Source organism: Choloepus didactylus, chromosome 4 (assembly GCF_015220235.1).
Source record: "Choloepus didactylus isolate mChoDid1 chromosome 4, mChoDid1.pri, whole genome shotgun sequence".
Taxonomy (NCBI): Eukaryota; Metazoa; Chordata; class Mammalia; order Pilosa; family Megalonychidae; genus Choloepus; species Choloepus didactylus.
In genome coordinates, this window is record NC_051310.1 from 44,302,520 (window position 1) to 44,325,326 (window position 22,807).

At 33.6% G+C, this 22,807-nt stretch overlaps 1 protein-coding gene across 7 annotated transcripts in view; it reads right to left on the reverse strand.

Moving 5' to 3' along the window:
* The window catches only part of GPHN (gephyrin), a 784,704-nt gene that overhangs the window by 236,106 nt on the left and 525,791 nt on the right, over positions 1 to 22,807 (reverse strand). For 5 of the 7 annotated variants that reach the window (XM_037832495.1, XM_037832502.1, XM_037832496.1 and 2 more), the window contains 2 exons: positions 15,616 to 15,750; positions 1,210 to 1,266 (listed from right to left, as the gene is read on the reverse strand). In XM_037832495.1, the coding sequence (XP_037688423.1) occupies positions 1,210 to 1,266; positions 15,616 to 15,750 (192 nt within the window). The remainder of the gene's footprint in view (positions 1 to 1,209; positions 1,267 to 15,615; positions 15,751 to 22,807) is intronic. The other 2 variants (XM_037832497.1, XM_037832501.1) reach the window with 1 other exon arrangement.

The window sequence follows — 22,807 nt, forward strand, 5'->3', positions numbered from 1 at the left end:
ACAAAACACACTTTTATCCATGTGCACTCATATGTGTGCACACACACAAATGAATAAACAACAAAAAAGTAAGAAGGCAGAAGAGGCAAGGAGAGGATAGAGTCAGAAATTAGTGCTTCATAAGTTGCTAAATGGAAATAAATGGGAGGTGTGTAAAATTTTGAAATGGCAATATTAGGCCTGAAAATAGTTACTGAATTTTGGGATATCTTAGTGCAGTGAATTATCTGGCATTTCGATTAATTTAAATGACTATTGCTGTAAGGAAAAATGGGATTGAGATATAAAGGAGTGGTTAATTTTGGGGGAATTCTTCTGCATATATTTACAATTCAGTAAAATTTCAAACTTGCATTTATGGTGGCAGCATTAAAAGTGATCAATGGCTATATATGTTTCTTAAAGGTGCTAATTTGTTTACTTTTTCATTGTGATTAAATGCTCACAGTACTGAGTGCCCAAGATATATTTATCTATTTGTATATATATTTGTATATTTAGCACCTAGCAAATTGGGCAAATCTAAAATCTTTAAGTTGTATATTATCAGATTATATACACAAATGGGCATACATTTAGATATATAGGTTTCTACTGAATGTTAAATCAATTGTTTTAACTTTTAAAAACTAAAACAAAGGGAATTAATTACTATTAATTATATGTGGGCCCATTTTACTAGCATCATATAAAATTCCTTTTCTTTCTATTTCTTAGGATTGCATATATTACATACATGTTAACTCATAATAATTAATTCTCTGGAATGAGCTACAAATGGCAATGACACTAAAATAATAATTACTTTTTATGAAAAAAGCAAAAGGGGCAGATAATATTTTAAAAATAAATATCAGTTCTCTGTGTAACAGGAACTTAGCACATAGTCAGTGACATCAATCAGAGGAACGGTTTACTCTAGGACCCCAAATTATAGGCACCTTGAATGAGGCAGTTGCCTTTTGTTTTGTTTGTGGTGCCATTCAAAGCTAGTTATTTGGCAGCTTGCCTTCAGCTGGTTGCTCTATGTGTAGCTGAAACAACAACAAAAAAAACCAATATGACCCAACAGCCAATAAAAATACTAAAATTAAAAGAAATGGGATGGTGAAAAATGGAAAAAGCCCCCTCCCACCCACCACCCTCCAAAAGGGAAGAAGTGTAGGCTATAGACGAAATCTTGCCAAAAAATGTTAGAAACATATTTACTTTGAGGGATCCAACTCTACTAGCAACTCCTTTGCTTTCATCCGGCCGTCTAATTTGCTATATTGAAGGAAGATGGGTAAAAAAGACAATAAAGAAAAAGTGAACTTAAAAATTTTTCTACACATTAGTAAATAACACATGCAAAAACATCAATTGATTCTCTGAGGTAACCCTTAGGAGGCCTAGGAGTTAACTAACACAGAGGCTGTATGACATGCTTTGCAAATAGACTGGCCACTAGAATTCAGTCTTCATTTGTTATAGCACTATTCCTGATAGGAGAAAATGGGCACTTACTTTTAGTTATCTTGGGAACTTCTGATGAAGCCATATCTGGAATAGTATTACATTTGTACTTGGCTTACAAAAAACAAAGAATTACAAATATACCTGGGCAGAGATCTTGGTCTGTTTCAATGCTATAGTGTCTATTCTATTCTAATATCAGAAATCATCAATGGTATGACTAGAAACACAAATGTTCTCTAAGTGGAAAATCAGTCCTGACAAGCATCATTCTTCATAGGTGACAGAGTGAAGTACCTCTGCTTGCTAACTCAAGCACCGAGGTTGTTCAGCTGTCACTGATATTTCCATTTAAATAATTGTGCTGCCCAACCAGAAAATTTTAATGCCAGACCAGTGTTAGAAATATTCAATCCCTCAAAGCTTTCTGTTATTTCCGTTGAATTTTCCTCTCTAGTAATATAGGAGAACAGAAAAGTTTTTAAAAATATGTTCTACATTACTATATAAAAGAGGGAAGTATGATTCTCAACATGAAGTGTTTTATTAGATGAGATATAAACTAGAAATTCTTGTACTTTTTAAATAGGGCTCTACTAAGAATTAATATGTTTCGTTAGAAAGAGGCAAACCAAACCAAAACAAACAAATGAGCAAACAACAACAACAAAAACAACAACAAAAACAAAACATGGGGAGGAAGATTCAGAGCAACTGATTTTATAGTATGGATTCCTGAAGTGCAGGATGATGGTTTCAGTTCAGACCAGCATAGATCAAAATTAGCTGTGATGTTCTTGCTTGTATTAGGAGACAGTAGAAGTAGCATTAGTGTAGGCTATATATTGTCTTGCCCCTTGAAGACCCCTTTTACAACATCTCTGACAGCATATGGAGACATGGGTAATAATATTGAAAAGATTAAAATTTCATTTAGAAAATAGGCATCTCAATACTTAAGAATTGCATCAACTTTTGGTTTTACTTGATATAAATAACTTTTACTAATTCTTCAGCATTAACCAAATGTCATGCCCCAAAGATACTCAACAACTCTTACTTTTCTTAGTTAAAGAGGATTCTCAACTTTAGAAAGAATGATTACTGAACAGAATGCAAGTGCTCCTTCACAGAGGTCTCCAGGTGGAGAGTGAGTGCACAATATCTAGTCATTCTTTTATGCTCTTTTCTTTGATCTCAGAGAACATCTTCTTATCAAAAGCTGTTTCCTATCTTAAATGGAGCCTCACACTATCTTGGTTATGAACATAGACTTGGTAGTTTCCTATAAAAAATAGTCTAAAGCCTCATGCTGCTTTCTGAAGACTTTCAGAACTGTTACATAGTACCAAGTGAACACTACTTTCTATATTGTCTATTATTTCTAGAAGGATTTTTAAAGTAAGGATTTTATATATGGTAATATACATACTTCTCAGGTAAAGATTACATTAAGTCCAGAAACATGAAGTATCTTCCTCAAGGTTACATAGGAAGTTAATAATGAATTTAGGCATAGCACCCACAGTTCCTCATTTCTAGTTTAAGAAATAGGTGTGAAAATAAATGGGCTAGAAAAATACCTGATGTTTATACGAGGATGTATACACATATGTAAATGTTTCTGTCTGTCTATCTATATCTAAGGAAGAAATTTTATCTATTACTATACTTATATATGGAAGAAATTCTTCCTATACAATGTCAATTCCAAATGCAAGTACAAGTAAGGAAATTTAAAGGATGAATTATAAAGAGAAAAAAAGATACTTGCTTTTGAACCTTGAAAGTGAAAAGTAGTCTACAAAACAGAGACTCTTTGGGAGCAGGCAACTCATCTGTTGATGCTTGACATCAATTTTTTTGTATACAAATATGCCTTTGAAAATTTTAAGCGAACATAGAGGAAGCTTTAGAAAAATTAATGTTGTTTATAAAGCCAGAAGTGGTTGTAATCAAGTTTCATTTTTTTAAATTGTTTTTGGCTCCTGGAACAATTAATAATTATACCTAATACTGAAAATTTTCAGAAAGAATTTGAAAAAGATTTGTCTCCTAAACTAAAATTTGAGAAGTAGAGAAAAGTAGAATCAATAGATTTAAAAATGTAATGTTCTCATTTAGAATAGTAAACCATTAATTGTCAGTTATGATGGAGTAGTATAAAAAGAAATTTACAGCTAATCTCTGATAAGAATTTAAAAGAAATCACAAAAGATTAGCAGCTGGATAAGGTGAATTAATTTACTCTTCATGATAATTATAAGAGGAGTCTCACACTGTTGGCTAATTTCATAGGTATTTCCTTTGATGTTAACTATTCTGTATCAGTAACAAAGGTTAAACTGTAAACTTTTATATTACATATAAGATCACTACAACATAAATAAAGTGTGAGAGTTGGATGCAGAGAATTATGGAGACTCTGAGTCATTTGAAATTACTAGTTTATTTACATTGGGTGAAAGCTAAAATGTTAATGCCAAAACAGTCATCATTAATCATTTTTTACAAAATCATTTGTCAATTATTTCACTGAGATTGTAAAAGATACTAACGAGAGGACAACAAACCATTTCAATCTATTCCTCCTTTCAGTTAGAGTATCTTTAACAAAATATCCATTAAAATAGCCTCAAAATATTGCACTGCATCACCTCTTTTGCAACATTTTTGGAAATTTCTCTTTGGGGATTAATTACTGAGGAATCTATCCTGAGGGATTAATTGCCCATTCAGGAAAATTACTTTCCTATTTCTATTGACAATGTTGACTTTTAACTGAACCTTGCGATCTGGAAAACAGTGTAGGTTAAGAAGTCCCCCAACTTTTGTTTTACTGACCAAGATGGCCTGAACTTGACTAAATTTTAGACAGGCTTCTCCCTGACTACAGGCCCTTGACTTTCCTCATTCTTGCCCTTACAGAGTTCATATAGAGTATGTTCCATCTGGCCTTAACAGTAAACTTAGGAGATAATGCAACCCAATGCTTGATCTAAACCTAATGTTCTCTAGTACTTTCCCACTAGTTCACTTCAATTCTTAAAAACTCTGTCCTTTCCTTCAGCGAAGTTGGATCAGATTTGGTTTTGGTCTTTCTCCCCTATTGCGACAGCCTTCTGACCTCTCTTTCTTTCATATTGCATATAGCTTTGAATAAAGTCATCTTTCCCTGTTTAACATTAACTGGTACAATTTTTTCTTTGATAGTTCTCACTATTTAATAAGAGTTTGGGTTCTTGAAATATCACGCAACAAAAGAAACTGCCTGGATATTAATCCAATATATGGTGTTGGCTCCCTTTAATTCAGCCCAATTTTCCAAAAAACTATGGTAAAAAACCATTTTCCACTGTAAAACCATTTCGAAGTTAACAAGATAGAAAGTTATTCAGCCCTACCCTCACCAATTTTGCCAATAAGCAGCCATGGAAAATGTTATATTTTTATTAAAAAATATATTTTGGAATAGAAAGTCAACTTTAAATTAATTTCTAAAATCAAATATGAAAATGTTAAAGAAATTTTGGACTTGTGGAACTCACATTAGGATAGATTTCCATATCACTAAGTGTATGCATTCATACTTCTCTTTAGTTACAAGATGTTCGGTGAAAATTTTTGAGAATTTATTTTTGTGTGTTTTTTAAAAATATTTATCGATGAAAGAACCAAGGTTAAAGAAAGACTCAGTGACTTTTTGAAGATACTATCAAATAAAAAAAAAGAAAAACCCCAACAGAGCTGGCATTAAATTCTCTGACTTTCAGGTCTTTTAATTAAATTCAGGTTCTTGCCTATGGAATTACTAACGTAGATTTCCCCCCTAACCTTCTAAAAAATATTTTATATTGATTTAGATTAAGATTGTAAAGGTTAAAAACATTTCTGTTTGTCCTAGGGACTGAACTGGTTTTTCTTGTTTGTTTGTTTAAGAGTCGTCTAATTTACTTTCAGTATTCAGTATTGATTTCTTTTTGATAAATTTATGGAAACAAGATAATTAGTTAAATGTAAGAAAAAATTCAATGTCTTAGATATGTATATTTGTACGTATATGTATGTATGTTGTGAAGTTGTTTTCTTGAAGGGTTATACAAATTTATATTCTCATAGCATGAATAGTAATGCTCATATCACTGTTTATTACAGCATTGATGCTTATTATGTAAAAATAGTTATCAATTTGATTGCAAAATCTGAAGTTTAAATTCTTTGAATAGACTTCTAGTGAGAGGGTACATTTTATCACGTTTCTTGACTAAATGTATTTCTTTTATGAAACACCATTTCCTGTCCTTTAACCCTTCCATTTTTTTCCCCGACAATATTTCTAAGCGCTCTTTGAAGGTGTCCATGCTTTATCTGGTAGATATGTTACAAGTATTTTTTTTTCCACATCAGTTTTGCTATGAGTGCCTTGAGGGCAGGGTTAAGAAGTCTGTCCACTGCTCTATCCCCAAAACCTAGAATAAGATTTAACACTTAATATGCACTCAAACAATTCATTAAATGAATTTCTGAATTAATCTGTTTTCCCTTATTTTGGATGAGAAAACACATGGCTAATTTTAGAATCTGTATCATTTTAAAATATGAAGACCAAGAGAACAGCTTGGTTTGAGATACTGAATCTATTAAAATCATGAAGGAGACATAGCTAGCTAATTATATAGATTTCTACCATCCTACAGCTAATCAATTTTGTTGCTGAAATAATGAAGGCACAGGTTATTTTTATTGGGTTGCGTTTGCACAAAAATATCCCAAACCATTAAGAAAAACATTTATAAGAATCAAAGCTATTACTGAAAGCTACTATTCTTAATTTCATTATTCCTTGTATTTCTGTCTTCCTATAACTTGAACAAAACTCTAGTGAACATCAATATTGTATTTACAGAGACAAGCCTGACCTGAATGAAAAACACTTTAAATGAAGTTAGAGCATTTTCAGTTGGTGATCTCTAATTTTATGTACTAAGCATGGAATGCAAAAGCTGAAATATATAAACATAAATCATTCAATATTCACTGGATATTAATGTGTATTAATACCAGAAAGAAGGTCTAAAAAGAATAATATAATTTATTCAATTGATATAGAAACTTACATTAAAGGAATAGAATTACAGGCTTGCAAGGGACTTTAGAGATTATTTAATTTAATACCTTTATGTTATAAATATGGAAACTGAGGTCTACTAGTCCTTACAAAGTTAAAAAGTAGCAGTCTAGGGCTCAGACTCAATATTCAGTGCCTCATAGGAAAGTAAGAATTTTACATACTGGACATAGTTAACCTTTAAAACAACTTTGGGTCCATAATTTTTAAATATCTGCCAGTAAATCAGTCAAATACAAATGCTAAAAATTGATTTTTCCAGAATATCATTAAATTGAATTCATCAAGGTGTGAAAATGATCTAATCCTGAAGTCACTAAATTATAGGGAATCATGTGCCTAAAAGTTCTGCATGCACTTTCAACAAAGGTAGAATTAACACAAGTTGCAAAATTTAATTGAGAAGACTTGAAAATACTTAAGTTCCAGAAGATTACCTAAAGAATTGTTTTTAAAACTGAAAAGTAGTGAACAACTAAAACATCCAAATTAGGGGGATGTTAAAAAAATTATGCTATATGCATAAATTTTAGCAGCAAACAATAATCAATAAGAGTATTGAAGAAGATATTTTAAAAACATGTAAAGTTGTTTACGAAATAGAAAGATGTTCATACTACTAAGTGAATGAGATAGGTCAAAAATATAGACAATATAACAATAATAATAGCTAACATTTAATTTGTTTTTGTTTTAATTCTTAAAACAAGCTTATGAGGCAAATAGTATTATTTCTTTCTATTTTACAGATGAAATAAATAAGGTAACAGAGGTGAAGCAACTCTCTGAAAGCTACACAAATAGTAAGTCAAAAAACTGCGATTCATTTCCAGGCTTGTCAGACTCCAGAACCTGAGCTCTTAATCACTACCTTCCAACTATGATCCATCTATATAAAATATCTGAACTCATAGAAAAAATAACAGTAATATACGATGAAATGTTAATAGTGGTTATTTATGATAAGTAGTTATATAAGAATTTTTTTTTCTTTTTGCCTATAGGAGTTCCCTAAATTTTCCAAAATGAGCATGTATATTACTTTTTAAATTAAAAAGATACCATGTTGCTTATAGATTGTCCTAGCTATGAAAGTGTTAATGCTATAGCTAATAATTTGGTTTGTTGTATCCCCTCAGGCTCACTAATCAATTTCATTTGTAAGTCCAGATTACAGAGTGGTAATTATACACTTCTCAGTTAAGTTGCACATAGTTTCAATGATAAATGTGGTTCTATGAACTGAATGTTAAATAATTCGAAAGAATGGGGGAATTCTACTTTCAATTATATTATTACATGCAAAGGTAGAGGGGACAATTAACCAGATGAAAGAAGAAACAGAAATATAATGTAAAATCCTATATACCTAATAGAATGTCATGGAAAAAAAAACATTTAAAATAATTTGTAAGCTCAAAATTAATAGGTAAAATAGTATCTATTTTCAGTTTTATTGAAATATGAAATAATCGACTATGTTCGGTACTGCCATTCTCATTAGAAAAGAAAGTAAGAGAACAATCTTTTATTTGAAGTCTCAAAATTCTGTTTGACTTTCAAACCAGAATAAATAGCAAACAAATGTTATAAAGCAGGAGAAACCATAAGATAAATCTACTGATTCCACTTTACTTGTCAAATTTTAGTTTAGGAGACAAATTTTTTTCAAATTCTTTCTGAAAATTATCAGCTAGATAATGAACTAGAGCAGAAACCACTTACCCAAACATCTATAGGAATCAGGCATTTAATGTAAATGAGCAAAATAGCCTGGGGGGGGGGGTGAGAGGTGGAGGCAGGGAGAAGGTTTCCAAAGAATGGCAGCTGAGTATTGATATGTCAGTTGCTGGTCAGAAATACTGATCTGATTTTTTTAGGGCTGAAAATTTGTATTTTATTTGAAATCTCAACTTTTAAATGTTTAAAACTAATTCAAAATTTAAAAAAACACCAATGATTCATTCCCAATTATATTTCCAATAAATATTATCTGGCAACAACTAGGCTGTTATATATGTATACCAATTAGTAGACAGGATATCACGGGGAAACATCAGTTATTATCGAAATGCAGAAGTAGCATCAAACTTGACGTGAGTAGAGTTAATAGGAAATTACAGTTTCTGGTCATGTATCTTCAAAAGACTTCACCAAATCTTCTCTCATTCTGAATCAGGGAGGAGTGTCTCTGTTTCCTGTCCTATAATATATCTGGATCACAGAGTCAGGGTGAACCACTGACAAAGCTTAAGCATGATGCTCATGATGCTGGTGGTCAATCACCAGATCTCTGGTCCAAGAATGTCATTGTGACATTGTCTGTATGGAAAAATATGATTCAATGTACATCATTTTGACTCAAATTTTTGGAGAAACTTAAGCCAGTTTGCTCATTTGATTACTCTAGTGGTTCTTCAAGTGTGGTCCATAGTCTCATGAGGGTCCCTAAGACCACTTCAGGGTCCTCAAGGTCAAAATTACTGTTATAAATAGCATTAAGACATTATTTGCCTTTTTTGCCACACTGACACAGCATTGGTGGCTGCAACTGTTGGCACCTTAGAACAAATCAAGGCAATTGCATTCTTTACTACCATGTACTCACAATTAAAAAGTAAATTTTAAAAAACTAGCTTCATTTAACAATGTCCTCAATAAAACAGTAAGAATTATTAATTTAATTAAAACTTGATGCTTGAATGTGACAAAATGGGAAGTATGAATAAAATACTTCTGCTGCACACTAAAGGACAACAGTTTTCTCAAGCAAAGCACTTATACAGTTGTCTGAGTTGCACGCTGAAGTAGAAGGTTTTCCACAGAAAGATCATTTTTACTTGAAAGAATAACTGACAAACTACGATTATTCAGACTCAGATGTTTGGCAGACATTTTCTCAAAAATGAACCACGTGAGCTTATCAATTAAAGGAAAACTGAGAATATTTGTTGCTTAGTTGACAATGATAAATAAAAATTAGATTTTAGGCAAAGAGTGAATTGTAAAAAACTTATACCTGCCACTGTAGGCTTGACAGCTTCCAATACTAAAGACTTTTTTGATGAACCAGTGGTTATATTAATAAAGATGATTTTTAAATCTAATATAATGAAAAATATGCCAACTTTTGAAAGAACTTATATTTTCCAAATGAGCAAAACATGTGCTCCAAAATCATGCCTTAGTAAAAGATCCATCCAAAATGCAAGATGAGCCAATGGATTTTAGTATAACAGAATATGAAATGGTATTTGACCAGATTTTAGATTGCACATTGCAATTAACCTTTATAAGACTATCAATTGTAAAGTTTTGGTGTGGTATCAAAGAATATCCACAATATTCTAAAAAATGCTCTTAAAATAGTTCTTCCTTTTCCAACTACATATCTGTGTGAATCTGGATTTGTTTCTTGATATTCTTCAACTGAAACAACATATCACAATGGACTGAGGACAGATGCAGATGTGAGAATCCAGCTATCTTCTATTAAGTCAGATATTAAAAAATATTTGGAAAAAAAGGTAAAACAGTGCCCTTCTTTTCAGCTGATTTTTTTTTTTTGGTTTGGGAAAGATATTTTTTATAAAAATATGTCATTTATGCTAACATGCAAAGGCTTTATTAGTCTTAATTTAAAACAAATCAATAACAATGTTTTAAAAATTTGTTTTAATTTCTAATATGGTAAATATTGATAGATATAATCCATATAAACAGAAGCTTTATGGGGTACTTACTAATTTTTAACAGTATAAAGAGATCTTGAGCTCACTAAGTTTGACAACTTGTGGATTTGACTTGCATGCTATTGCTTAACATCCCCTAGGTGGGGCAGTAGACTGTGTCAAAAGACAATTTATAGTTTTAGGTTAGAGAATATATTTTATCTCACTATTTCAATGATTTCCAACCTTTTCTTTGTTGTTTCTACATGTAGACTGAGAAATTTCTATATTATTATTATTAGTTGAACAAATGTTTATATACCAATGATGATAGATTTCAGATAAAAAGAAAGAAACTTTATGTTTAGTGTAGACTTAATTGATTCTGTTTAGGCTTTTAAAAAGAGTGGAAAATAATTTGGAGGCCTCAAATTAGTGCCTTGATTTAGGCCAGAATTATAGCCACTTCATAGGACTTTCTAGAGACTTGGGGACCTTGGGTGTAGAACCTATAAACTAGACTCATATAAAAAAATTAATCCTGGGGTTCCCAAAGGAAAATGGTGACAGTATGAAATAGTTTGTAAAAACTAACGTTACTAGGAGAAAATCTCACAGAGCATATATCCTGATATTGGATCAATGATGTCATTTTTATGTTTAAAGGATAGCATACTCCCTTTCGGAATGCTCATTAAACACCATGAGTAAAGAAAATAGTTTATTCTTTATTCAGATTAATATAAATTCTTTGGTTCAAAGGACAACAGAAACCTACAGAAAAGTCATAATCCTGCATTTTGTTTGAATATAAGATTAGACATTGGTGTATTAAATGAACACACCATTTATATAAAAATATTACAACATATATACTTTTTAATTGTTATAGATACTTTAGTTCAATTAGATATTATAGCATAGTGTTTACATTTTCTTCTTAAGATGAAAAAAATTAAATTGCTGGTTAGTTTGTGCACAAAATTCTATTCTAACTTTTAAGGTACAAGGAAATATGTAACTATAGACTACATTTATTTTTTTAAGCCAATCTTGAGATGCTTAGTGTATAAAAGGACAATTTAATTGGTCTTTTAAAAATAATTTCTATATTATTAACATCTATAGGGAATAGTTAATTGATTGAAGGTTTGGATTTATTATTCTTTGCTCTTGTCATTATTTTCTACCTCAAGCCTCTTGATTTGCTTTCTAATAGAGGTGCTGCTGCCCTTCATCATTGAAAATTAGCATTCAGCCAAGTTGTAAATCACCCTGACTTTAAAACAGAATTTACCTGTTACAGAATTATTCTTTCAGTAAATATTTTTTTGGGGACTACTAGCATTTTTGAACTTGATTTCTCTAGATATTGTGTACTTTTCTTTATAAATAATCTACATACTATTTGGCTTCTTGGCTTTAGCACTATTTACTTAGAGAAATGAACGATTAAAATCCCAAGCTTGTTATTAAAAGATATTTCACTGTTATAAATCAAGAGGAGTGAATATCATTCATCATTTTAGTCAGATTTCATTAAAAGAAAATATCTGATATAAAAGACAAATTACTTTTTCCCATAATAAAATGTTATGTCATTTTAGCAAATAAATATTTACTTGAGACAATGCCATTCTATGGAGAATTGTTTAGAAAAGATGGTTGGCTTCATTAGATTGTGGTAAATGCCCCCCCCCCATTCCCCACTACCCCCTCTCCCCCCGGCCAAAATGAAATAAAAGCATGGTTTATTTTATAGATCTTGTTCTCACCATAGCTGTAGAATTTTAAAGGATCAAAGCATATTCAAGGATATTATTTTGCAGTATACACATAAAATGTGAAAGCAAAATAGTGTTATTAAACATATTAATCATAGATTCACATTTGCAAATGGACAGGAAGTCTTTCAGCTTAAACACTGTCCAGTAATACAAAATTATGGAGGAAAAGGTTGAAACTGTTAGCTTTGAATCATAAGTTGGTTATTTAACCCTTCTGGGTTTTCACAAAGGTGAGGTTACTGTTTTTGCTGATTATTTCCATAGCATTTTGTCCTCCTGCCGATAAATCATGGCACTTATTATACTTTATTGTAATTTGTAGTTGCCTGCTTGTAAAAACATGGACAATTTCTATCTGCTCACCATTGCTTTCCCAGCACCAAGCAATGACTTATTAATGAATTAATAAACACTGTTGGGGAGGCAGAGAATACCAGTTCGGTCACAGACATGAAGTTCAGAAAAGTTAAGTGACTTGTTTAATGTAATTTGGTTATTCAGTAGAAAAGTCAACATTTGAATCCAGATTGTTTATTATCAAGTCTAGTGATCTTCCCAGTGCTGATCATTCAAAACTGTATTGTAACTCTTATGAAAGAAAACATATTTACACATCTATTTCTTCACATGACAGACTGCATGTCTAACCTGAAAGGGGGGAAACGGCATTACTATGGGGTTTGGCTAACACTAATATGTACTACATTATAAATATCACAAACAAGCTGCAGTAACAATAACAATGCCCCTACTCAACTTGTATTTCCAATTTTGTGCTGGGTATCACTCCTTGGATGTCACACACATACCTCAGATTGAATGCATTCAAAATCTCTCCTTTCTTTTATTCTCAAAACTTGCTTCTTCTCTTTAATTTCTTAACATAACTAATAGCATCACTAGCTACCCAATAACTCAAACCTGAGTTTCATGTTTGACTTCTCTGGTCCAAATTTTTATGCTACAAAAATTTAAATAAATAATTCACTTAGAACAGAACTAAGTGCAATAATCTATGGCCCTAAAATTTGACTCAGTAGGCAAAGGCAAAACAACAACAACAAAAACCAAATAAATAAATAAATAAATGAATGAATAAAACCCTTCATTATTTAAAATAAAAATGAACTGATATTTGAAATCGATTTTGAAATCACTGAGACTATTCACAAAATAATGAAAAGTTTTACCCAGTGTTCTTGATTGGTGATAACTGCCTTTAAGATGGTCATTATTGCTGAATATAACTCTCATACCTCCACCCAGCACAAAAGCTAATGTTTGGCTTCTATTCATCTTTCACGTTCCCAGTGAAATGTTACTCCTTAGTGAGGTCTTCTCTGAGCACATTATCTAAATTAAGTTCCCCTCCTACTATTTTCTATCACTCCAACTTTTTATTTCTTCTTAGTATTTATTACACTGTCTAATTATTAAACTATTAAAAAATTATAATTATTAGAATTATTTATGTTTACCTACCACTTATTTTCTATATTTTCAACTAAACTACGAATTATATGATGGTGGAGATGTTATCTGTCACTGATATAAAAGTATTCATAAGACTTATTTAGATTCATTTAAGTAGTCATAATTTATAAGAAACTATTTTATTACAAAGAAATTTTATTAAAAATTTGAGTTTTTCCACTCCTTTTAAAAACCCATATATATTCAAACAAGTTTCTTTTATTATATTAGTATTCTAATTTAACATTAAAGGTTTATTTTAAAATTTCACCAAAGCAATAATTTTATCTTTGAGGTATACATTTTGATGTAGACAAAAATTATCTAAAAGGAATAGAATTTTATTCCTAGATAAAAATATAGTGCTTTATTTGAATTCATTGTCAGTTTGGACATCCAAGTGTTAACTAGGAAAGAATATCGAGATAAGCCACATGCTCTCCCCTAAAGTTTTGTAGTAAGCAAATTAATTAAATAAATTTTAACATTTTTATTTTTAGGATTTTATTTTGGTGAATTTGGAAATTAAGTGATTTTTAAAATTGTATTTGATACTAATTTTGTAACTAAAATATAATTCAAAGTTTTAAAAATGCTCAAGAATTACTATGTAGAATTAAATGTAGCTTAAAATATTTTGAAAATATATTTATATTCATAGTTTTTAAGGGAAAAAATATAGTCTTGAGTAGTTCTATATTCCCAACATTTAGGTTCTCAGTATTTGTTGAACGAGTGAACATCTTATAGTGGTCCTAACTTTTAGTTTTAAATTATTTCCCAGACTTTATGAATGAACGTAGCTTGTACAGTTGGAATTAAATGCAGTCAAACCATAAATCATTTTATTTCAAAAATTTTAAAGAAATGGATGAGATTTTCTATCCAATTCAGATTTTCAATCAGTTGAAAGTGTACTTACTGGCACCCAAATGGCATTAACAGATTTTTCTTTTCATTCATTTAGGATCCCAATTTTAAAACTACAAAATTAATATCAATTAATTCTGCCATATGTCCAAAAATAAAGATGCATATAACAGGCACACTCTGAAGACTTTGCTGAAAGGGTTTTACTATGGAATGTTAAAAGAAACTGAACTACCCACATCCAGAACATTTGAGATTGCTTCTGGTCAAATCCAATTATAACATTCATAAAGCTGATAAAAAAGTTGGAATTGGGGAAGACAGCTGTTTACGTCCTTAAATCTGATGAGAGACAAAAAGCCACAGTTTGAAAAATTAATAACTGTCAGATCTCTAGAATAAATTTAGTATGTGGCCTGATATCTAACACCATATCTTACTTAATAAGAAAGAATGTTACTATAACCATTTGATACATATATTGGATCTATCATACAGAGAATTTGAAATCACAAATGATTAACTTAGCCTTGGAAGGGACTTTCTAAGAGAAAACATTCATGGCCATAATTAAGTTTGTCTATTTTATGTATCATATACACAAAGACGTGAGGCAGCAGATGAGTGTCTAATCCTTTTTCCTCCATAAACAATTCAGCATTTGGGACAGATTATAAAAATAAAAAAAGACTAAGAATACCCATCCCCAAAGGCTGGCATTAAAACTTTCTCATCAATTTAGAGGTGTTTGCAAATATTAGGCAGCAACATTCCAAGTTGAACATGTTTGAAAAAATTTGGAATGATACTAGAGCAGGGAGCTACCCCAGCATAGACAAGTTAAAAAAAAAAATCCCTTTGGTAACAGTGTTTTATTTTGTTAATCTTGTTGTTTATTGGCCAGAAATATATTCATCTTCTGCATAAACAAAGCATTTCACATCTACATTAATGAATGTGCTCAAAAATAACAGGAGTATAACAAAGAAATAGGAGCTACAGGAAGTTTTAGCTTTGAGGTAGGATATTTTACATGAAATCTCTCTTGTCCTGCTGTTGGCCTAATATTACAATTTGTGAAACAATGAGTGGTAACTATTTTATATTCCATTCATTTTTCATATTATTATCTTGCATGCAATCCAACCTTGACAAAGAGAGGGAAATATTGGTTAGTTTTCCCAGAATTATATAGTAGAGCAGATATAAGATGCCAAGGAACTGTACTTACTTTTGGTGTTGGGCAAGAAGCTGTAGAAAGACGAGAAGTAGCCTGAGCTCGAGGTGATTCGGAAGGAGTAGTGCTGAGGGAAGCTGTATCTCGTGGGAGCACCTGAACACCACGAGAAATGATGGAGTCGGGAATCTGAACAAGGGGAACAACCATAGTTTAAATTTGAAAATAGCAACAACATGTAAAATCAATACTCATGCTTATTTTGGGGGGCATTCTTTGCTGCTCAGCTTTCACATACTTGGTGCCACTTAATGTTAGATATAAAGGTACCCAATAATTTGGGATAGCACAGAAATCTTCAGATTGAAAACATTTTCCCTGGCCAATTAATATTTCACAAGATTTAATTTAAACGAGAGGCAGTACTGCATCGTGATTGGGAGTAAAGTACGTGACATTCATATATTGGTTCACATGAGAAATTTACTAGTCTGAAACCTTGATTCGTTCTCTACCCTTCACCCTTTGTGCTCCAAGCTGACAGCATCAACAAGCTATCGTGCACTCTGGCATTCACTGGCTTCCAGTGAATGGGAATTCAGCCAATGGGAGCCACTGGAAGGAGACTTAAGGGTGAGAGTAAGGTCTAGTATTTATTCTCCTTGCTCCCTCCCTGCTAGGTCACCAGAGAAAGCCTGTATTCTTCAAACCATGATCACAGTTCCTGTCCGGTGGTCCTTGCTTACAGTTCTTACCCTGGGTTCCAGGAACAGCTTCCTACCCTTGCCTACTTTTACTAGTTATAGGGAATTTCATATCTTGTTGTTTTCCCTAAATCCTGCCCAAACCTTTGTAAATACTATATTCCCTTATTAAACTTTTTCCACTTATCCTCTTTGTGTGCTTCTTAACTTCCCCTGGATATATCTTTTGAACATCCATTTCCTTAACCTGAAAAATGAGGATAATGATAGCATCTGCCTCATGGGATTATTGTAAGGGTTAAGTAATATTGCATGTAAATTATTTAGACCTCAAAGTAGTAAGTACTTAATAAATGTTGGCTACTGTTATTATGGTTACTATTATTTTATACTTGGCAACATGTAAAGACTGAAGTAACTGAGTACCAGTATTCTAAAAATATACAAAGAAAAACAATGTTGTAGATTATATATTTTTAAAGTATTAATATTTATATTTCTTATAAAATTTATAGTTTAGGCTATGCATAATTTATCTAATGTTTTGGGCTAATACTAATGGGATCAGGTTTTATAATCTTAGAATGTGAAATTTACAATTTTCAAATTTCATGTAGAAGAGTTGAAATACAAAAGACAAAATAACAAGCAATTACCATTAAATCAACAAATATCATCTACTATGTGAAAAGAAGGAAACAGCAGCCAGACTCTGGAATGAGAAAGGCTATCATGAAATTACACATAATTTCTTTCTCACAAAGGTCATAATGCTATTTCCACTGAAAATAAGTTTCCACACCAATATTCTCAATACCTATGGTACTGCCACCACTTCAGAGCTCAACAGTTTGTGATTTATGAACAACGGCCCCACAATGAGAATGAAAAACAACAGGAATTCTGAGAAGAAAAATGGCTCCATCTGCTAGCTCATTTGAATACTGAACTACGATAAATATATTCAAGACATGAAGGGAGATAGTCTAATTTCAAAGAGCTATTTGTTGCCACTTATGTCTAATTAAAAAGGCCATTATTGGGAAGAGGAAGGTGGTCAGGTGCCCCTACTATATTTGACATGGCATCATGCCCTTCTTTTTCATAGCAATATGTATGTTTAAATGTATAAAACTATGATCAATGTCTATTGCTCATACTAGAATGTATTGTCATGGTGACAGAACTGTGTTTTTTGCTACTACTGCATGTACGATATCTGCCAAAGCACCGACATGAAATAGTGTGTCTCTGTGTATATACTACATCTCTCTGTGTGTATGTGAGTGTGTGTGTGTATCTGTGTGTATGTAAACAGAATAGTAGGACAGTTGAGGAGAAATAATCTTAAATTTTGGGATATTATTTTTTTTTTGGCTAGTAGTCTGATGATATCCAATGGCTATTAAAAATATGAATCTGGATTTGGATATCCTATCTTTAAGAAACTGTTAGAGATAAAAAGGAAAATCAAGAAAGGGTGTGTTTCAGGGAATGGACAAGAGAAAAACTTTCAAAGAGACATTAAAAAATATCAGATATTGGAGAGAACTGGAGTCGGATCAAAGTAGAAAAGAAGCCATTAGATCCAGCAATTAAAGAGGTTATCAGTACAGTAAAAACAGTAGAAATGAGCTGTGGAATCAAGTGGGGATAATAAAGCAGATATATGAGAAATCTGTGGAAAAAGAAAAGATGCATTTACTATTATATTTTCTTTTGTGCTTGGAGTGAAGGTCTATTGAGGAGAATAAGGAGAAATAAAAGTGGGAAAGAGAACTTGAGGAGAGTGGTAAAATATGGAATAAATGCATTGATGAAAAAGCATGTAGGATAAAAAAAGGATAAAGCAAAGGAATCATCAACCACCATCAAAGATTCAGTAAATACTGGTAACCATAAATTTGCAATTGCGTTACATAGTCTGGAAATAATTTTTCTCCATTTCAAAAAGGAAACCTATGCTAGAGATACAGACTTAGAAATTATTTGCAGAGTGATGGCAGTTAAAGCTAGAGAAGTAGATGAGCTCCTCAAGAAAAATACTACGAAAATAGGAGAAAGGGGAAGAAACAGACACTGAACAACAAGAACATGGTAATCACTATCTACACGAGAGACAGAGTTTTCATTATTTGATGAAGACAGACACCTGATTACAAGGAGTTAAAACAGGAGTTGGAGGTAAGGAAAAGGAGGTAGTGAATATGGATTACTCTGTTAATGGACATTTGTATTGTTTCCATTTGGAGGACATTATGAACAATGTCACTATGGACATTCTTGTTCATGAATTATGATACACACATGATTAAATTTCTAGGATATACAAACACACATTCAGGAGCACAATTACTGGTTACGGGGTATAAATACCCTCCTTTACTAATTACTAAATTAGTTGAACCACTTTATATGTCTATCAACAGAGAATGGTGAGTTCCTTTTACTCTGCAAATTACTTCTACTCAGTATTGTCAGTATTTTTAATTTTTTCAAATCTGGTGGGTGTGTAAGGATGTATCATTATGATTCAATTTGCCTTTCCTTGATTGCTAATAAGGGTGAGCACCTAGTGATATGATTATCAGCCACTGAGACTTTCTCTTTAGTGAAGTTTTTGTTTGTTTATTGCACAATTTTTCCCTTATTGGGTTGTTTTTTCTTACTGAAATGTTAGATCTCTGCATCTATTTTAGATAGTCCTTCATCAGATGTATATGGTATAAATACCTATTCCTACTCTGTAGCTTATCTTTTCACTTACTTTATCATGTCTTTTCATGAGAGGAAGTTTTTAATTTTAATGTCGTTAAATTTATCAATATTTTCCTTTATTGTTAGTGGTTTTTGTGTTTTAAAAGGAAACTTCCTGAGTGATGTCAACAAAAATGGCGGAATAAGAAACTCCAAAAGTTCATCTCTCTACTAAGGAAGTAAATAAAATGGCAAAAATTGTCAGAATCACCTTTATCAGAATTCTGGAAATGAATAAAAGCTTACAGCAACCACGTAAATGGTTAATCAAGAAAAAAAATCCTTATCTTGGTAATAGAGCTTTGCAGCATTTTAGCATACCCTGACCCCATCCTTCCCCCTACCCAGCTCAGTTGCAGCCTTGAAGACAAGAGCCTTCCTTATTGGCATATATTCCTAGTACTGGAGGAAGCAGAAAGAATTATCTAATTTTCAAGGAACTGTGGTTGGTTGTTTTGACATGTCTGGAGCTCCCTGAAGGATACACTCAAAGGCTTGCCTTTGTGTCACCAAACTTGGAATTTGTCCCAGGACTGAGGTGGCTAACCAGGGAGCACTGGTTGAAATATTTAAAGGCAACTACATTAGCAGCTGCCAACTGAGACAAGGGATAACAGTTGGGACAAACAGTAGACAACCCAAAAAACCTGGGAGGAAAGGAATGAGACACATTGTAGATTAAAGACTCTGAACAGCTCCTGCATATTTCTGGGATTTTAGAAGGCTGTGAGCATGCACAGGGCTGAGTGCATGCTCAGAAAAGACCTTAGAAAATCATACACTCTTACTTCTGGCTGACCTTCAGACTCTGTGACCTTCAGGCTCTGCAGTAAGTGAGGCTAAAACAGAGTTAAACTGCCTGCTTAAGTATTAAAGGTGTACACCCCAGCACACACATATAGCCAACCTGCAAAGATTTGGGGGATTTCCCCTGCATTTTTTTTGTTTCCAGCTGTTTAAGATATCTCTGTTGAATCACTAGCTGACAAATAAGCTTACAACACAGAGACGTCAGTGTAAAGAATACAGACTTGACAAAATCAGTTTGGAAAAGTCAATCAACAAAAAACAATAACTAAAACAAGCAGCAAGAAAAAACTCTGGTGAGAGAAAAAAATATGATTTCCAGAGTCACCATATTAAAATGATCATAATGCCCATTTTCAACAAAAAATTATGAGGAATGCAAGCAACAAGAAAATATGGCACATACACCAGGGAAAAAAAGATATTAATAAAAAGTGTCCCCAAGGAAGCCAAGACATTGGACTTACTAGACAAAAACTTTAAATAAACTATTTTAAACATGCACAAAGAGCTAAGTGAAACCATAGGCAAAGAACTATGGGAAATTATAAAGATGAAATCTCACCAGATAGGGAATATCAATAAAGTGAGAGAAATTATAAACAGGAACCAAAAAGAAATACGGGAGTTTAAAATGAAAATGCACTAACGGGGTTCATCAGTAGATGTGAGAGGAAGAAGAATAATCAGGAAACTTGAATAGTGGTCAAGTATATTCTGCAGTCTGAGAAGCAGAAAAAAAAAAGAATGAAGAAAAATGAACAAAGCTTAAGAAACATGTGGGTCACCATCAAGCATACCAACATACATATAATGGGAGTCCAAGAAGGAGAGGAGAGAAAGGGGCAGAAAAAATATATGAAGAAATAATGGCCAGAGTTTTCCCAAATTTGATGAAAGACATGAATCTACATTTCTGTGCAGCTCAACAACCCCAAGTAGGATAAACTCATGGAGATCCATTATGACACAGTGAACGACAAAGAGAGAACTCTGAAAGCAACAAGAGAAGAGACTTGTACAAAGGATCCTAAATAATATTAGCAGATGATTTATCATCTGAAATGATGGAGGCCAGAAGGCAGTGGGATGACACATTCAAAGTACTGATAGGACATACCTGTCAACCAAGAATTCTTTATCTGGAAAGACTACCCTTCAAAAATGAATGGAGAAGTGGCAGGGCAAGAGGCAGTATAGGGAAGCGGTAGAATTTAGTTAGTCCCCCAGAGCAAATATTAAATAGCCAGGAACAACTAGAAAACAGTCTGGAACAACCGATGGGGGGACATCTGTGACTAGACAACGTCGTACACCAGTCAGTAATGGGTGCAATGGCTGAGACTGCAGCATAGAACTGTAAGTAAAGTTCCCCAAATGGTGGAGCTGGCACCCCTCTCCCACCGGCATGGTAGGCTGAGTTGCAAAACTTTGCTGTGGGAAAAAGAAGCAATTCCTGCCAGGAGCAAGGGAATACAGATTAATCAAGCTCCAATTGTGGTTTTAATTAACAAATTTGGACTACTGAATCTATGCTATGAGCATAGATAAACCCAGAGCAAGCTGGAAAGAAACCTGGAGGTTTATCCTGGCAGAGAGGAGGCACTGCAAGAGTCTAAGCCTTCATTTCAGTTCTGCCCCAGACCCTCTCTGTCGCTGACCCACAAACCACTGGCATTGATGTAGCTTCCCTGGGTTTTCCGAACGGGCCGCCCTTCTCAGCTGTGATCTTCCAGGACCTCTGCTGAGGGAAGGCTGTGCTATGTCACTAGTGTGTGTCATCCCTCAAGGGAAGCCCCGGGCCACCGGGCCATGCAGGGGCGCTCCCAGCCTGATGCAAAGATTAGCCTATAACTCTTGACTGGTGTAAGTTCTGAATGAAAGGCAGGTAGTAGAGCTGGGCCCCACCCCTTTCCTCTTAGAGAAGATAGACACCTTAGGGGGAGGTCATTAGCATTTCAATGGTCTGTCTCTGCCTGTGCCACACCAGTCTGGGTCACAGAACTGGGAACTGAAAATGGCCGAGGCTTTCTCCACTGAGTTGAAAAAGGAACAGAGCCAGTCCAAGGCGACCCTCCGGCTCTCCAAGGTCAGTCATCACCCAAAGCCTCTGGCTACTTGTTGGGGATTCGTACCTTGTAGTGAGCAGTTCACACTTGCTAATTAAAACCCCCAGTTGGAGCTCAGCTGGGCTACATTCCTTGCTGGGAGAAAGCTTCTCTCTGGCACCACAAGGCTTTGTAGCTCAGGCTGTGGGGGAGGGGTCACCTGATTTGGACCTGCAGTTCTTACAGATTTTATGCTGCGATCTCAGGCATTCCTCCCAATTCAGGTTAGTGTATGATGAGTGGATGGTCACGTTTGTCCCCCTGAAGTTATTCTGGATTATTTACTAGCTGTTTCTGTTTTTTTTTTTAAGTTGTTCCAGGGGGACTACTTAGCTTCCACTCCTCTCTATGCCGCCATCTTAGATTCCTCAAGCATTTTTAATTGTCAGCACTGACCCAGACAAAGGTGGCAATAAGATAGCCCAAGAGTAAATGGAAAATCTCAAGTGTAGGAGACAATTTCCTAAAGGGCTTATACTCCCTAAGAAAAGAGGGGGGTGAGGCTCAGCTCATGTGGTGGCCCTGCCTCAGAGAACTCAAGACACCAGGGCCTGAGTGGGGAAAGGGAAACAAACAGAAACAGCTTAAGCTTGGCTTCTGACACCCTTGGTCCCTGGTCAGAACAAGGTCCACTGAGAATTAAATATACCACACCTTTTTATGCTTGTGGGTGGCTGTGGGCTAAGTGCCACCTACTGGGCCAGAGAGGGAAAGTACAGTCTAGAGGTCCCACAGGAAAGTCTGACAATATGCTGTGTCACACCCTCAGGGAAATTTGATAGTGAATACAGCCTCCTCCTAAGACATGGGCCTCTGTAGTCTGGGACAATCTGATTGGTGTAATCAAGGAAACCAGAAGCCTAGAAAACA